This window comes from Pseudovirgaria hyperparasitica (assembly GCF_010093815.1).
Source record: "Pseudovirgaria hyperparasitica strain CBS 121739 unplaced genomic scaffold EJ05scaffold_7, whole genome shotgun sequence".
Lineage (NCBI taxonomy): Eukaryota > Fungi > Ascomycota > Dothideomycetes > Acrospermales > Acrospermaceae > Pseudovirgaria > Pseudovirgaria hyperparasitica.
This window is the reverse complement of record NW_022985555.1, coordinates 584,579-598,550: the sequence shown is the minus strand read 5'-3', so window position 1 is coordinate 598,550 and position 13,972 is coordinate 584,579. Positions and strand designations below refer to the sequence as shown.

Genomic DNA, 13,972 nt, shown 5'->3' with positions numbered 1-13,972 from the left:
TGTGTGTGTGTGTGTGTGTGTGTGTGTGTGTGTGTGTGTGTGTGTGTGTGTGTGTGTGTGTGTGTGTGTGTGTGTGTGTGTGTGTGTGTGTGTGCAGTGTAGTGTAGCGACTAAATGTACAGTGACCCAACGCCCAACAGATACCAAAACCTGACGTGAGAACAATCAGCGATCCTCTGGTGGATCTGTGAAGAGGCCTATGCGCAGGCGGTGGAACTATGATTCGGGGTTTGAGTTAGCAAAGGCATTTCTACATGAGTGAAGGGCCGGGGGGGAGGGACGCAAGGGCGGCTCACCTGCGGAAGCTTGGGTATGACGACGGTCAGAGTGGCGACGAGATTGATGACAAAGTACGAGAGGTCGTAGTGGGTGTAGTGGGTGCTGATGAGGAAGAGAATGATGGGGACGCTGAGGAGGAACTTCTTGGCGGGGGTGTACTGCTCGCCATTGTCGATCTGCTCCCACATGTTGAGGTTGTCGTAGGCGCCGGCGTTGAAGTCAAAGGGCACGCCGCGCACGTAGTGGAACATGAGGTACGAGCCGCACATGTACGTGATGTTTGTCATCGTCCAGGACGTCTCCTGCGAGATCCACGGCATGATGTCGAACACGATCTTGAGCACGAAGATGAGCACAAAGTGGATGACCCAGGCGCCTAGATATCCTTGTCAGTATGCTTTTTGCTCTGTTGTGCTGGATTTGTACACTACTAGTTTTTTTTATGAGTCTGCCTACCTTTGGCATTCACCCATTGGGAATTGAGGTTCGGGAGCGCGGACTGGTCGGTCAGCTGCTCGAATGACTCTGCTGGCTCCGTGTAGATCAGGCTACTTGAGCGTCTTCTTCTGACAGCACTTGGTTCAAGAGGCATCTTGAGATTGTAGGTGGGGTGATCGTTGTGATATATGGGTGTGGTTCGGGGGGGGAGATGTTGAGCGTAGAAAGGCCGTGAGGGTCAGCCCAGTAAATATAATATACGTGACGGAGGGTGACGACGGGAGAAGTAGAGAGATCGGTAGCGCGGCAAGACGTCGAGTGAACAGCGAGAATATTTCGATGACCTGAGAGCAGACGTACGTCAGACAAAGTGAACTGTAGTGACTCAGGGCCCGTAGTGAACTCACCTTATTTATGCCGCGTGGACAGATTCCGAACAGCCCGCGGAGAGAGAGAGGGAGAGAGGGGGGGAAATGGAGAAGGGAATAACGAGCGTCAAGAAGAAGGTCGATTGATGAAGCTGATGTAGAAGATGGTAATTGTGGAACACAAGAAGAATAAAGTCACACACAGTTGGGCCACGAGACACGAGACAAGCCGGAGAGCCAACAAAAGCTGCCCGTCGTTCTCAAAGCAGCTGATTGACGCGCATCGGGCGAAGTTCCAGGCCTGCCGACGATAGATACCGTTTATTGCGGCCTGAGGCATCCAAGAATTTAGTTTCCGTCGCGCCGCAACTTCCCCTGCCTCTCTCTGTCCAGCTCAGGGCATTGTTCGAACACGGAGCCTCGTCCACGCCATCTACAGCAACTCGCACCTTTCCTCTGCACTTCTTGTCCACAATGGCATCCGCCCAGGAATCTCTATCGGCGACACCTGCAAACGCGCCGTCAGTACCCCAGGATCCGAACAAGTCACAGAAATCCCTACGGTAAGCAAGCTTCAAGAGAGTGTCGAGAGTGTCGAGAGTGTGCCGGTCTGACCCTTCGCAGAAGGAAATACCAGAAGATACGATGGATGTTCAAGAACGAAATGCAATCCAGCAATGAACTCATTCGCGAAGAACACCGTTCTATGGCCCTTGCGCGTCGACTACAGGAGCAAATAGAGTATGCTACATCTGTCCTGGACTTGGAGAGGGTATTTATTGACCACCACCAGTGAGCTCCAAGAACTCCTCCTCGACATCAACGAAGAGAAACGCCTGCCTCAACACTTCAACTACGATATTCGCTCTCCCTCGCCCAGTGCATCAGTCGTGCCTTCACTCGAGACAGAACAAGATCCCAACGCGAGCAGAGGCAAATCGCGCAACGGCACAACAAACGGCGATGCACCCGATCGACTGAAGCCAAAATCCCTTAGCTACCTGCTCGAACACACACCGCATACGCATTACCCCGCTGAGCACCTGCCCGAGGACCTGCTTGGAGACGAACTGCCAGGCTACATGACGCCTGCGCATGAGGAAGAGCATCTCATGGCGCTTGATTCTGTTCTCGCCGACCCGTCGTCATCGTCCGAAAGAGGGGGACGTCCAATACATATGGTGTCGAAAGTCCCCATCCCGTCGGAAAAGGAAGTAAGCGTTTCCAATCCTGATAGTGCATACAACTGGCTGCGCCGCTACCAGCCGCAGGTCTTCCTCCAAGACCCAAAGCCCGACAACGAAGTCGCGTCGGAGAAGTCAGCACCACGAGCGACGGGCGCTGCCCGCGGGAAGCGCAAGAGCGAGGCCAAGGGCTCAGTGAAGCCGGAGGAAGATGTCGATGAGGAAACTGCCTTCATCGAGGCTCCTGTTGTCACAGGTCGAGGCGGTCGAAAAAGCAAGGGTGGAGACGATGATGCTGCCTACAAGCCTCCAAAGGGAGGGAAGGGAGGCAAGAGGAAGAGAGATCCTGCTGATCGAGAGAGTACGAGCAGTCGCAAGAAGGCCAGAAACTCTGGGTCGTGATAGATGTTCGCGCAGATGCTGCGCTGGACTCGCAATTGTTACATTAGCTTTGGCATACCTCACTTGTATATTTGAATCTAGATGCTCACGCCTATGCGCCGTAAGCAAGTTACAATCTCAAGATTGCTCATCCACAACCTTGCTCCCGTCTGATAGCTCGTAGCGCAGTTCTCATCCCGCACGCGAATCCTTGATACCTCCACCTTTCCAGCCTCACCTTCCATATCATAATTATTATCCAAAACACCATACCAAAATCCCAAATTCACAAAACATCTTCGCACGCACAACGTAGACACCACCACCACCACCACCACCACCACCACCAATAAAACCGCCCCGAAAGCTCCAGCCCAAGTCCACGCACACCTTATCCTCAACAATGTCCTCCTCCGACCCCTCCCAAACAACACCACCCCCCGAAAAACCAAAATACAACCCCTACAGAGCCTACCCTCCCCTCGAACAAGTCCCCTCGCCAAAAGCCTCCGCCACAGACCTCCCGCCAGACTACGACTGCATGCCATGCCGAGTAATGGGTGTGTAACTTCCTAACCTTCCTCCCATCCCATCCCATCCCATCCTTCTCCCCCTCCTCTTCACTCCTCTTCCCTCCCCCAAAACGAAGAAAGAAACAAAAACTGACACAAGCACACCCACACTCACAGGCGCAGCCGCATTCGTCGGACTGGGCGCATACACATACTACGAAGGACAGCGGCAGATAACGGAGAACGAGCGGCGGATAGCGAAGAGTGCGTCGCGGTTTGGGGTGCATGCGCGGCGGAGTGGGATTACGGGGATTTCGGCAATGTTGGTGGGGATGGGGCTGTATCGGTGGGTAATGTGATTTTGGGATATGGGATCGGGGATGGGGGAAATGAGGAAGGAAGGTTGGGGGGAGGATAAGAGGATAGGAGAATAAGGCTGGGTGGTGGGATTGTATATATGCGGTAGTGGGAGGACAGCATGGAAAAGACCAGCCAGGAAGTCAGTCGGGAGGTCATCGTATGTATTTGTATTTGTATATGTATCAAGACCCGCTATGCACAGAAATGCGGGATGAAGCTCAACTAGGGTATAATTCTATGTCGTGACATCGCCTTTGCTCCGCCGCAATATCGTGTCCTCTGCGTTTATTCATACCGATCGAATGCAAACAAATCGTCAAAGGGCCCCGCGCCATGCAGCCCATCATTGCTAAGTCTCAAAACTGTCTCCGATCGTGGACCGAGGTCCGTGATAAACGCCTTTGTCGATGCAGGTATTCGAGAACATCATGGATCAGTCGTACATGTCATTCATGAGAAGCGCCCTTTCTTGCCCCCGCCACCAAATCGGTCTTTGCCGTTGCCGAAGTTGCCAATGTCGAAGAACTCTTCGAGTTGATGCCGTCTTTTCATCCCGGCACCATGTCCCAGGTTTGCAGAGTTCGCGTTGCGGTTCCGACTACCATGTCGGGGAGGGTTTCTTGATCCTCGTGGGTGGATTTCGAGTCGCATGGCGGGTACTTGTGTGGTAGAGCTTTGGCTATTATCGGTGGTTTCCATATCAACGTCATTCGTGCTTGGAAAAGGGTGGCTTGATCGGAAAGTAAACTCCCCAGAGGGTATCGATCGACTTGTCTCGTCCGGCGATACTGGGGGCGCCGAGTCATGACGCTCTATGGGCGTCGGCGCTGTAGGCGTCTGTTGCGTCTCTTGAACAGACTTGCGTTCCAGAACTGGGGAAGAGCTACGGGCTCGTTTCTCTACTTCCGTCTCTTCATCGCTCTCGCTGTTATTCTGAGGGGGTGCGGAACCAGCGAGGCGTTCCGTAGCCCACTGTCTTATCCTAGAACCATCTGTACTTCCCGATCCTAGGTTTTCTTTGTCCAGGAAAGCTATGAGATCTTCGACCGCGTCTTGATAGCCGGCTTCATGTGCTGCTGCCTGATCCGAAGCGGCAGTTTTGTACAGATTTGTGACCGAAAGTGCGGCAGCCCTGAACGCTTGGAGAAGTTGTTCTGGAGGTTGGTTGTGTTTTTTCGGTGATGTTGTCGAAGGCAACGAAGTGTTGAGGGATCGCATCGAGTCCATAGTAGCAAAATGAGTGTGTGTGTTCCTAGTTGTTGTGTTAGATCGTCCCGTTTTGTAGAGGCAGAATTATACAGTGGGGTGGAGAGAGTGGACCCTGCGGAGCATATTTCTGACGCTTACCTTCTCGAGTCTCGCTGGTGCTGTTAATGAGTGTGAGGAGAGGGCGGACAATATTATTAGAGGCACAAGGTACTCGACAAGGCGCGTGTGCCTTCTCGCAGAGCGGTATGTGTATCCGTGAAGGACTGGGAGGACAGAATGTCAGAGACTCAGAAGTGGCAGTTGGTTGCCGGAAGTCACACGTCGCTGCGGTCCAAGCGTCGTGGTCTTGGCATTGCCATGACATCGATTGACCGCAAACCTACCCTGATGTCCTTTTCTTCAATACCATTATGCCGGATTGTTCAATATGTTAACGCACGCGAAAGGTACGAACGTGATTGCAAATTTGATTGATCCCTATGTAGAATTCACACGTGCTAGTTGACCACCTCCATACATCGGGATGTGGCATTGCCACAAAAGAAATCATCTCAATGATCAGATGGAAACCTCTATGCCTCGAAAATCCTCGTCGAAGACAAGATGAAGAAATTGTCGTCCCAAAATCAAGTACAGGACCTTAAAACGCTTACGCCATCAACAAAGCCTCCACGTATGCCCATGGACACCTGGCTATTGGAGTCGCTAGGTGCCACCAAGTCGCAGACACTGAACATCCTTATTCCAGATGGCATTTTGTCTTGTGAAACAGGTGTCCGCACCTTGTTTCTCTCGGTTGAATGTACGAGCGTCGGCGAAACCTTGTCTCTTCGCCTCTGCTTCCGACATGTATCGCTCCACGTGAGGATACTGCCACAGACAGTCCTTGCAGTCGCAGCTGTAGGGGTGACCGATCCACCATCCAGGACCATTTGTTCGCACTCGAAAGTACTTGGTGCGGCTATCAAGCATCACTTCATCGACCCCGCTGCTGACACTGATGAGTTTTCCTTCGCTGTCCATCGGTGCGTGTTAGTCGTACGTTTGTACTTATCAATAGAGGTAAGAATCTTACCATTTGTCGTCATCATATTCGATAATATGATAACCAAAGGGGTTTTCAGCAGCTCCTACAAGAGCGATAGCCAGAGCTGCGACAACTGTACTGAGGCGCATGTTGTTGATCTTTGGTCCGTATGTAAGGGGTATTAGGTGAGTGTTCCCCTCCGTATGTGTGTGTGATTCCAGTCGATCAAGTACTTCGTGTACTTGTCTTCCAAAGTGATGTTAAGTCAGAAGTCAGAAGTCAGAAATTGGAGAATCAGCGTAAGAAGAGTGATGAGAGGCGCAGCAAAGAATCAGTAAGATCGTGCTTTTATGTACTTCTAGCCGCTCATATTGAATGCCGTTTGCGTCACCCTGATACTTTCAAGCCGTCGTCAGTATATCATTACTTGAGACAGGTCGCACATGAGCAGTCGTGTGACAGCTTGATCTAATACGACCTTCCCGTTAATGTCCTCTATGGCTGAGATGTCTATGTATGGATACAGTCGAAGGGAACCTAACGTCACCTTCACAGTCTCATTCGGAGATTCTAATCCTAAACGCGACTTCGTTGAAACACACCGCCTTAAAATAGGCGGTTCGCTCTGTTCAATGTGTTGTCATCATGTATTGGCCAAGAAGAGCGAGTGTACAATCTATAAGCGATTTTACTAGGGACAATATGATACATTCCTTACCAGTCTTAGCTTAGGTAGTCGTAACGATCCCCAAGTTCTTTTTTGCGTGCAATAGAAGCGGAGGCCCAGGACTAATCAACAGGGAAATCGGAGAATAATTTTCCGAAAGCTCGCCAATTCATGCATGCAAGGACCATGTTACTGTGTCAGGAGACGTTTTATATATTGGGGTCAATGGTGACTTGAACATGAGAAATTCGTGCAAGTTTACCCCAATCAGACTCTCACACTGCTTTATCTTGAGAAGACACTCGTGCTGACAGCACTGTTACAGGTGGATCCGGGTCCCTGACAAAGGTAGCTTCTACTATACATAAGCTTTGTGACCAGAAGTGAACAATGAGACTATGCATTATGATGATGACATGCCGAGCCCAAGGCACAACAAACGCTCAGCTGAACTTCTTTGTTGACTCTGTGAGCTTTCAAACACTGGGAACAACGCAGTGCTTTGTTCCTCGCATCACTGAACAAGTACTGCCTAGTATGAGATCATAACAGTAATGTATAAGGAGGAAATGGCGGTGATTGCCTCCTAAAATCATGCTAGACATCGCTACCACATCTTTGGCCACAAATAACAACTAGCGGATAATTCTGACATAAGATCGACAGAGTACACTAGTATCAAATAGCAATTTACGAAGAGATGATGTACATCTTATCCCTCACTGTGCTTCTTGCTGCAGTAGCACGCACTACCGTCGCTGAGGGCAATGATACAGTGCTTGCCTATAAGAAAAGGGATTGGTAAGTGGATTTCAGCACAGTCCAGTCTATCCACGACCATAGCGCTATCGACTAACTGAGCTTCAGCTCCGACGAACCAATGAAGGTGGAGCCAGTGAAGATTACCGAAGAAGGGACAGGGCTACCATTTCCCGAGAGATAGAGATTACTTTACTCTGAGTTCCGAGAATAAAGCCAGGAGATTCATAGGTACTGGAATCGAGTGCTATGAGGAAATCATTCTTCCTGGGATCAATGGACCGGTGGGGGTGCTCGAGATTATTTATAGCTACTTGGGGGAGGCAGACGATTATGGAGTCGCCGGAATACGGCTTCCGATCGAAGATGAAAGTGGTCAGCTTAATTGCTTTGCAAAGCAGGAAGCTTCAAATTTCCCGCAGATATATTGTATTAGGTAGTGCTACACAACATCATCAAAGTCCACTGGAGTTGATGTTGAGATACATCAAACCTTGGAAAAGCATAAATTTCCTCCAATACGAGGGCTTTCGAATACAATACTCATAAGCCAGTTACCCGGCTCAAGTTTCTATATCTCGTCCTGTCGATACCAGAGCGGCACTGATATATCTCAATCTAGTGTATGTCATCTCTGCCGTTGTGATTGAAAAATTACCATGGAGGATTACCATGGAGGAATCCAGTGCTGTTTTGAGTCGCTAATATAGGCCAATTTGTGGCATGACGTTTGGCTAACATTACGTTCTCATGAGATCTTGACGAGTATGCAAAGTCATGCTTGAAGATCGACCCAGCGTTGGAACAACTGACACACACGAACGTTGAGCTTGGCCTGTTACAATAAGTGATGGTTGCGGAAAGAGATCTGTAGTTTACTGAATTCGCTTTCTATCTTGAATGTCATGACCCTGACGGCTATAAGGTGACGGAAAATTTGACTCGGCAATGAGACGTATCTGTCCCTATATACCAGCTATCAAACATGTGTACCGAGAGGTCCTGAGCTTCATCATGCTTCCATTATCTCGTAAGAGGATGGGTTGTAGTTTCAATAATATGCTGGACAAACGAGTGTCACACGGAGTGAACCTAGTACTGGAGACAGCTCTGAAGAACTCCAGGAATGAAAATTAGAACATGGACTCGATGAACATAAGAATACATCTTACGACCTGTACTGAGCGCTCATAAACTCCATAATGCATTGGCAAGCTTATCGTGTTCAATATTGATCATTAGTTAGTATTAGCCCCTGTAGGGATGGCAAATAGTAATTATTAACAGCCTTCATGTCATACAGCCTTATCTTGTAGACTTGGACCTCCTCCTTCTAGGTAAATACAAAATCCACAGGCTATCTCCCACCAGAAACTATGAATGGAGCAATGATAATCGAAATTGATGTTACGTCATGTCGTCAGACATAAAGATGATGGTCTCGGGCGATTGCGACAGAGGTAACTTCAAAATCTGTAGGAATCAAGACATGTAGCTTCGAGAAATTTCACCTTACTGAGAAACTATGGAGAAATATTACACAACAATACGCCCAAGATGGTACTCAGTTTGGAATGATGCTTTTATTCAACATCCGCTCGCCCTTGCTATTAGAACCACAGAACTAAGGAATTGCGCATGTAGGATCTGCGCGCTTCGATTGAAATAAGCCTGAGCATGTGTAAGTCATGTAGCAGGCAGCAGTTATCAGTGTCTGAGAAAAATAGCCCGATAACTTGTGCTGATCAGAGTACAATCAGGGTCCGGATGAATATCACGAGCCCCTTGTCTTGGCCGCGCGATATCTTTTCATGCTTCCCAAGCATCAAGCATTGCCCAGAATCTGTCTCTTGATCGAAGCTTCGATCTCTTGAAACCTGAGACGAAGTTATATTCAGCTTTATCGAACCCATGATCTTCGCCATCACCTCCCTGCTATGATACACGGGAGCACGACTCCAATCAACCACTTTTCCAGTTCAACGGCCAAGTATCCAGCCAATTTGACCAGACTATAGTTTCTGTGAGACTGTATCAGCTTTCCAGTCACCCTTTGAACCTATAGAGCACCTCACAATCCGGGCTCGCTCTTCTATCTCTCCAAGAAAGTGTCAGAACACATCGCCTAAGTACTGTGTCAAGAGCTCATAATACTTGACCATTTCTTAAGCGTACTTTCTACCATATCACCAAAATGGGATGCAGCCTCTTCAGTACTGTTGAAGGTCAAACACAACTTAGATTACAACCTTTTGTCCTACTCTCTATCAGTGTATTCTGTCTAGCGTGATATATGGTCAAGAATAGGGGTCAAGCCCTGTTCCCTTCCCTCACGCCAGTCACGAACGACGAGCTTTGTCTCAGCGCGGCTTCGTGGCTTTGGTTATTTAATGAAAAGCTGCAGGATTATCTAGTGATGTCAGTGCATTTATGGCGAATGAAGGTATTTTGACAGTGATCAAGTGTCAGTGGAGGCATTCTCCTACCTGTCATCGTACCCGCGCCAGTAGCCTTGGAATCAAGGCTGCTTTGGCTTACAGCAGTGGTAGGTCAACATTGCCTATGTAAAGCAACTTAATTTCGTACTAAATCATGTTACATTACTGGTAATAACTATAAGTGGAAGCGAGTCTTGCTGGCGTACGATGGGCTCGAGTGATGATCTCTTTGCATTTATGATTTCTGTAGTAGCTCTTATATTAACAACGTCAACATATCAGCTGCATTGTCACAAGTACATGAATTTATGGGAGGTGCACGTGGGCTGAGGAGTACTTTTGCCCTTTCGTATAGTCAGACGATCCAATGATTCTTCAATTTGTCATGTTCTACTGTTTTCGTGAAGCGTTTTGTGTGCATTTGAACAAGAATAATAGCAGAGAGCAGATATCGCATTACAACGCTAATCAAGGTTCGAAGGAAACAGGTACATAAGATTCAACGCACTGGGATTCTCCAGAGCGATCCAGCCAATTCGACCTTCGTTGCCAACCCGCGATACGTACCATGCTTACCATTCATCCCTCTCGTAAGATGAAAAGCCCGGCTAGAATCAGTTATTGTTCTGGCTATTGAGAATGCGCAGAATAGCAAGGAAAAGATTGATGATATCCAGGTAAAGAGAGATGGCAGCCGCAATTTCCTCTTCGACGTGATAATGACGCATGATGAGTTGGGTGTCGACGAGTATGTATCCACTGAAGATCAAAGCTGCAATAACTCCGTAGCCAAGCTCGACCTTGGAGTTGTACGGGAAAAATGCGGCCATGAAACCAAAGATGATCAAAACCCAGAGGCCGCCGAACAGGTAAGGCATCCAGTTGGTAAAGTCGTATTTGGTTTGGCAGGCGAACAGCGTCAAAGCGACAAATATCGCGACCGTGAAGATTAAGGCTTCGAGAACGATCTTGGCATCGTAAAAGGACGTAATGACGGAGATCGAGTATGCCTCGAGGGCCGTAAATCCTCCGAGGAACAGCAAGTTCGTTGGGTATGACTTCCGTTTCCAGAATGTGAGCAGCATAAAGCCAATAGCTCCGAAGAGCGATAGCCACATCATCCATTGATTACTCTGGATCCAGTTTTTGTATGTAGGGCTGACAAAAGACACGGCACTCAGGGCGACGGTAGCGAGAAGCTGGACGGTGCTATAATTTCGTGAGACACGCTCTGAAGTGAAAGACTGCTAAGGCTTACAGAATGGCATAGACTTTGCGAACAAATTGCATGCGGATATCGAGCGTTGCTTCGCTGACGACGCCGCCGAACTGTGTCGATCCGTTAGCGTTCGCATACTAGACGAGAGCTCGAGACAGCATGTTGTACTGACCTTGAAGTCGTCGGGAAGGTTGTCATCCTCCCCACGAGGAGCGCCTCCGAGGAGGGCCTCGTTGGTGGAGGTCTCTGCCTGCTCATACGAAGGCGGGGCTTGCGAGTACTGCGGGTTGTCGAACGAGTCGCGCTGTGGGACGTTTTGATACTTTGGACCGGCCATTGTGATGTCGTGACAGAGTGGGTGTAGGAAGGATGCAAAAATCGACAAGACTGAGGTAGAAGGGAGGAGTGTATAGCTGTCATTGTCTCGAACGCGGGTGACGTCTGCGCCACCTTCACGTGGTAGCGCGCTGAACGACACGTGCGAGAAATTGCCTGAGGCCGCAACTTTGCTTTGACTAGACCTTTCTCCGAGTATCAGCGAGAGAGAGTACTGCATCTGTGACCAATAATCAGTGCTATACGTATTTTTTCGCCTACAAGCATCCCTTATCGTGGCTAGTTCTAGCTTACTTGTCGCCATTGGATGATCGACTGTTGTACTTTGTCATCGAGATCGATAGTAGGACTCAGAGAATGTTGACATGACTTCTTTCATGGATGTTATCAATGCGATTGACATTTTGCCGTTTGCTATAGCATCGGCTGTTCATTTCGTCCTTAAACTTCTGATCGCGCTCGACCAGGCAGAAACAGTTTCATCTGTGTTCGTCTCCTGGTTCATGATTTTAGATATATCCCTCTTCGCCCGTCACCGGTCACAGTATTGAGTCATTGCCGGGGAAATTGTACACTCAAAATGTTCCATGTATTAATTAACACGACACAGGATGTCAAAATGTGCTTCCATTCCAAGTAACAACGTTTTGCTTCGATCAACTCATCAATTCTCTATGTACGACTTCATCTGTTGATTCTGCTCCTCAGGCTACCCTCCCCTGCGTATACAAATCAAAATTACTTCTTTCGTGTTATTTCTGTGACCATATTCATTCCAATGTCTCCATAACCTGATTGACATCCTCTGTACTCTCCAATTTGCTCAAGGCCCTTCGCACCAGCGCGTTCTGAGTTGTCTGATAGGACCCGCATGGAGCTTGTGGTACCACCATCCAGTACGTTGTCATCATCCTACTTGATCAGAAGCCCCGATCTGACTATTTTCTTTACAATATGTTGTACTAAATTGTTATATTCATACTTGGGTATGTCTGTTTCAAACTGATTCGTGACGGATTGTATAAGTGTATCCGAGAGTACGGAATCTGTCTCATAGGGAGGTTGGCAGTGTGCTCCACGAATGACAATGTACGAAGCTTGTTGTGATTCCATTTAGCCGTGAAGTCCAACCGCAATGTCTCCTAGGAAGCTCATTGCATCTGCAGGACTCGTATTCGCTTGCTCAATCTGTTTGATCAGGCCTTTGTTATGTTTGTCGTTGTGATGCTTGCGATGCTTGTGATAATCAATGATAGCTATATTTGTCAGCCCTGAGTTTCTCAAAACCTGACAGCAATCGCTCTTACCATCATGAAATCTATGCCACATTATCTGATTTTTGGGCCCTGTCCTCCATTTCGACGTTCCTGAGATCTCATATCAGTATCTTAACACAAGTTGCATAGGATTCTAAACCAAGAGGTAAAAATCTTGAGAATTTCTGACAATATAGCCGTGTCAGACTGATCGCCGTCAACCTCCAGGCCGCTTCAGACTGACGACCATGTGGTTGAGTACACTCGTCTAGTGAAGCAGTGCAGCATAGACACAATTGGGGCTGGATACAACCTATCTTTCTGGTGTATCTATAAGATTGTGAGATCAGTTGTCGTCCTCCACAAGAGAAGTGAAGCGCACCCACCAGCATCTTGTCCAAGGCTGCAATTGTGAATGAAATGATTAAACACACGCAAAACCTTACCAAAATAGTACAGTTCCTGTTCAAAAAGATCTATGTAGCTCCACCTCGAAGGAGGGAGGATTGAGCACATAGATAAGTCATGAAAGACCTGAACCAGAACACTCTCTAATACAGAAATACCATGAACATATACAAACCTAAGTATGAAGGTCGGTCTCTGGTGAGGATTGAATGATCACGGTAGCCCATCGAATCGCTAGTTAGTCGGTGAAAACTCACTTGTTATTGTACATCGAGACTAGACTACTATAGGACCTGCAAAGGCGCCTTCACCAGGTCTATGATCAAGGGATAGCCTAGGCAGCTATGCCCTATGATCTTTTCTTGTGAAACATCAAGACCTTAGCAAACGGAGCAGTGACAGCATAGCCTAACTTTGCTGACAAGGTCCTTGGAGAGGAAATTGGAGCTTCTAGAAAGTTTAAGGTATTAATGGTACTCGTAAGAAGTAGAGGGATTGTTTAATGACCCGCTAGGATTAAAGTTGACGAATCTCTTGCTCATATATGACAGCGACGTGTCATTATGAGCACCCAGAAGTTGGAGAATATGCAGTACTCTACAGAAGGCAAGTACAATTTTGTGACCATTCGGGTTAGCAGAAGGCTGAAAAGACTCATCCTTCATTGCTACATTCCCTGAAAGAGCGTGAAGACGTGATAACTGGGACAGTTATCATGATAATTGTGTCAGCATCGGAAAAACGAGGCGGGAACCGAGCTCTCAATAGACGCTCAAGCCCCATGTAAGGAGTCTGATCACTTGCCGGTGAAGTGAGAGACCAGCTCAATGAGATGAGTTAGCTGAGTGTTGACGTTGCAGCTGGTCCAGGTCCCACACCGTTGACGACGTTCGAACATAGATCGGGGCCTGTTCTAGTATGGGTGCGTCTGGAACAACTTGGAACCATTACGTATACCATTACTGGCAGCTACATATCCCAAAGCCAGTAGAATTAAACCCTGAGAGCCAAACATGGCTCAATTGCTTCTCAGTGTGCTTCAGGTCTCCCAAGCGAAGTTGCGCGCTATAGAACGAAGGGATAGGGTATCTTGGAGAGTCATTAGACTCGTAGTAGTGTAGAGGAAACAAG

The 13,972-nt window shown here is 48.1% G+C and overlaps 7 protein-coding genes across 7 annotated transcripts; 4 read left to right on the top strand and 3 right to left on the bottom strand.

The window, feature by feature from the left end:
* Position 1: 1 nt before the first annotated feature.
* On the bottom strand, positions 2–1,294 carry EJ05DRAFT_531616 (Orm1 type endoplasmic reticulum protein). Its single transcript, XM_033749039.1, has 4 exons — positions 1,125–1,294; positions 736–1,061; positions 297–655; positions 2–216 (listed from the first exon to the last, which is right to left on the bottom strand). Exons 2-4 carry the CDS (start codon positions 869–871, stop codon positions 166–168), a joined length of 546 nt encoding a protein of 181 aa, XP_033600952.1. The 5' UTR covers positions 872–1,061; positions 1,125–1,294; the 3' UTR covers positions 2–165.
* Positions 1,295–1,481: 187 nt separating this feature from the next.
* Positions 1,482–2,685, top strand: EJ05DRAFT_475806 (uncharacterized protein). Its single transcript, XM_033743895.1, has 3 exons — positions 1,482–1,648; positions 1,710–1,826; positions 1,879–2,685. The coding sequence occupies exons 1-3, from the start codon at positions 1,560–1,562 to the stop codon at positions 2,669–2,671; spliced, it is 999 nt and encodes a 332-aa protein (XP_033600951.1). The 5' UTR covers positions 1,482–1,559; the 3' UTR covers positions 2,672–2,685.
* A 236-nt stretch (positions 2,686–2,921) lies between these two features.
* EJ05DRAFT_510419 (uncharacterized protein) lies at positions 2,922–3,740 on the top strand. The gene is made up of 2 exons (XM_033748173.1): positions 2,922–3,210; positions 3,340–3,740. Exons 1-2 carry the CDS (start codon positions 3,054–3,056, stop codon positions 3,519–3,521), a joined length of 339 nt encoding a protein of 112 aa, XP_033600950.1. The 5' UTR covers positions 2,922–3,053; the 3' UTR covers positions 3,522–3,740.
* On the bottom strand, positions 3,677–5,014 carry EJ05DRAFT_475803 (uncharacterized protein). The gene is made up of 2 exons (XM_033743894.1): positions 4,870–5,014; positions 3,677–4,774 (listed from the first exon to the last, which is right to left on the bottom strand). Exon 2 carries the CDS (start codon positions 4,747–4,749, stop codon positions 3,973–3,975), a length of 777 nt encoding a protein of 258 aa, XP_033600949.1. The 5' UTR covers positions 4,750–4,774; positions 4,870–5,014; the 3' UTR covers positions 3,677–3,972.
* A 26-nt stretch (positions 5,015–5,040) lies between these two features.
* EJ05DRAFT_352773 (uncharacterized protein) lies at positions 5,041–6,095 on the top strand. Its single transcript, XM_033741021.1, has 2 exons — positions 5,041–5,177; positions 5,233–6,095. Exon 2 carries the CDS (start codon positions 5,335–5,337, stop codon positions 5,941–5,943), a length of 609 nt encoding a protein of 202 aa, XP_033600948.1. The 5' UTR covers positions 5,041–5,177; positions 5,233–5,334; the 3' UTR covers positions 5,944–6,095.
* Positions 6,096–10,040: 3,945 nt separating this feature from the next.
* EJ05DRAFT_464343 (UPF0005-domain-containing protein) lies at positions 10,041–11,202 on the bottom strand. The gene is made up of 3 exons (XM_033742743.1): positions 11,014–11,202; positions 10,881–10,951; positions 10,041–10,831 (listed from the first exon to the last, which is right to left on the bottom strand). The coding sequence occupies exons 1-3, from the start codon at positions 11,176–11,178 to the stop codon at positions 10,237–10,239; spliced, it is 831 nt and encodes a 276-aa protein (XP_033600947.1). The 5' UTR covers positions 11,179–11,202; the 3' UTR covers positions 10,041–10,236.
* A 202-nt stretch (positions 11,203–11,404) lies between these two features.
* EJ05DRAFT_475799 (uncharacterized protein) lies at positions 11,405–11,953 on the top strand. The gene has a single exon (XM_033743893.1). The coding sequence runs from the start codon at positions 11,543–11,545 to the stop codon at positions 11,726–11,728; it is 186 nt and encodes a 61-aa protein (XP_033600946.1). The 5' UTR covers positions 11,405–11,542; the 3' UTR covers positions 11,729–11,953.
* The last annotated feature ends 2,019 nt before the right edge of the window (positions 11,954–13,972 follow it).

Coding starts and splice junctions, on each gene's coding strand:
- EJ05DRAFT_475806 (XM_033743895.1), top strand. CDS start 1,560: ATGGCATCCGCCCAGGAATCTCTATCGGCGACACCTGCAAACGCGCCG. Junction 1,649..1,709: donor AAGTCACAGAAATCCCTACG/GTAAGCAAGCTT, acceptor GACCCTTCGCAG/AAGGAAATACCAGAAGATAC. Junction 1,827..1,878: donor CGACTACAGGAGCAAATAGA/GTATGCTACATC, acceptor GACCACCACCAG/TGAGCTCCAAGAACTCCTCC.
- EJ05DRAFT_531616 (XM_033749039.1), bottom strand. CDS start 871: ATGCCTCTTGAACCAAGTGCTGTCAGAAGAAGACGCTCAAGTAGCCTG. Junction 656..735: donor CCAATGGGTGAATGCCAAAG/GTAGGCAGACTC, acceptor AAGGATATCTAG/GCGCCTGGGTCATCCACTTT. Junction 217..296: donor TCATACCCAAGCTTCCGCAG/GTGAGCCGCCCT, acceptor CCCGAATCATAG/TTCCACCGCCTGCGCATAGG.
- EJ05DRAFT_510419 (XM_033748173.1), top strand. CDS start 3,054: ATGTCCTCCTCCGACCCCTCCCAAACAACACCACCCCCCGAAAAACCA. Junction 3,211..3,339: donor CATGCCATGCCGAGTAATGG/GTGTGTAACTTC, acceptor CCACACTCACAG/GCGCAGCCGCATTCGTCGGA.
- EJ05DRAFT_464343 (XM_033742743.1), bottom strand. CDS start 11,178: ATGGCCGGTCCAAAGTATCAAAACGTCCCACAGCGCGACTCGTTCGAC. Junction 10,952..11,013: donor ACCTTCCCGACGACTTCAAG/GTCAGTACAACA, acceptor GGATCGACACAG/TTCGGCGGCGTCGTCAGCGA. Junction 10,832..10,880: donor CGCAAAGTCTATGCCATTCT/GTAAGCCTTAGC, acceptor ACGAAATTATAG/CACCGTCCAGCTTCTCGCTA.
- EJ05DRAFT_475799 (XM_033743893.1), top strand. CDS start 11,543: ATGACTTCTTTCATGGATGTTATCAATGCGATTGACATTTTGCCGTTT.
- EJ05DRAFT_352773 (XM_033741021.1), top strand. CDS start 5,335: ATGAAGAAATTGTCGTCCCAAAATCAAGTACAGGACCTTAAAACGCTT.
- EJ05DRAFT_475803 (XM_033743894.1), bottom strand. CDS start 4,749: ATGGACTCGATGCGATCCCTCAACACTTCGTTGCCTTCGACAACATCA.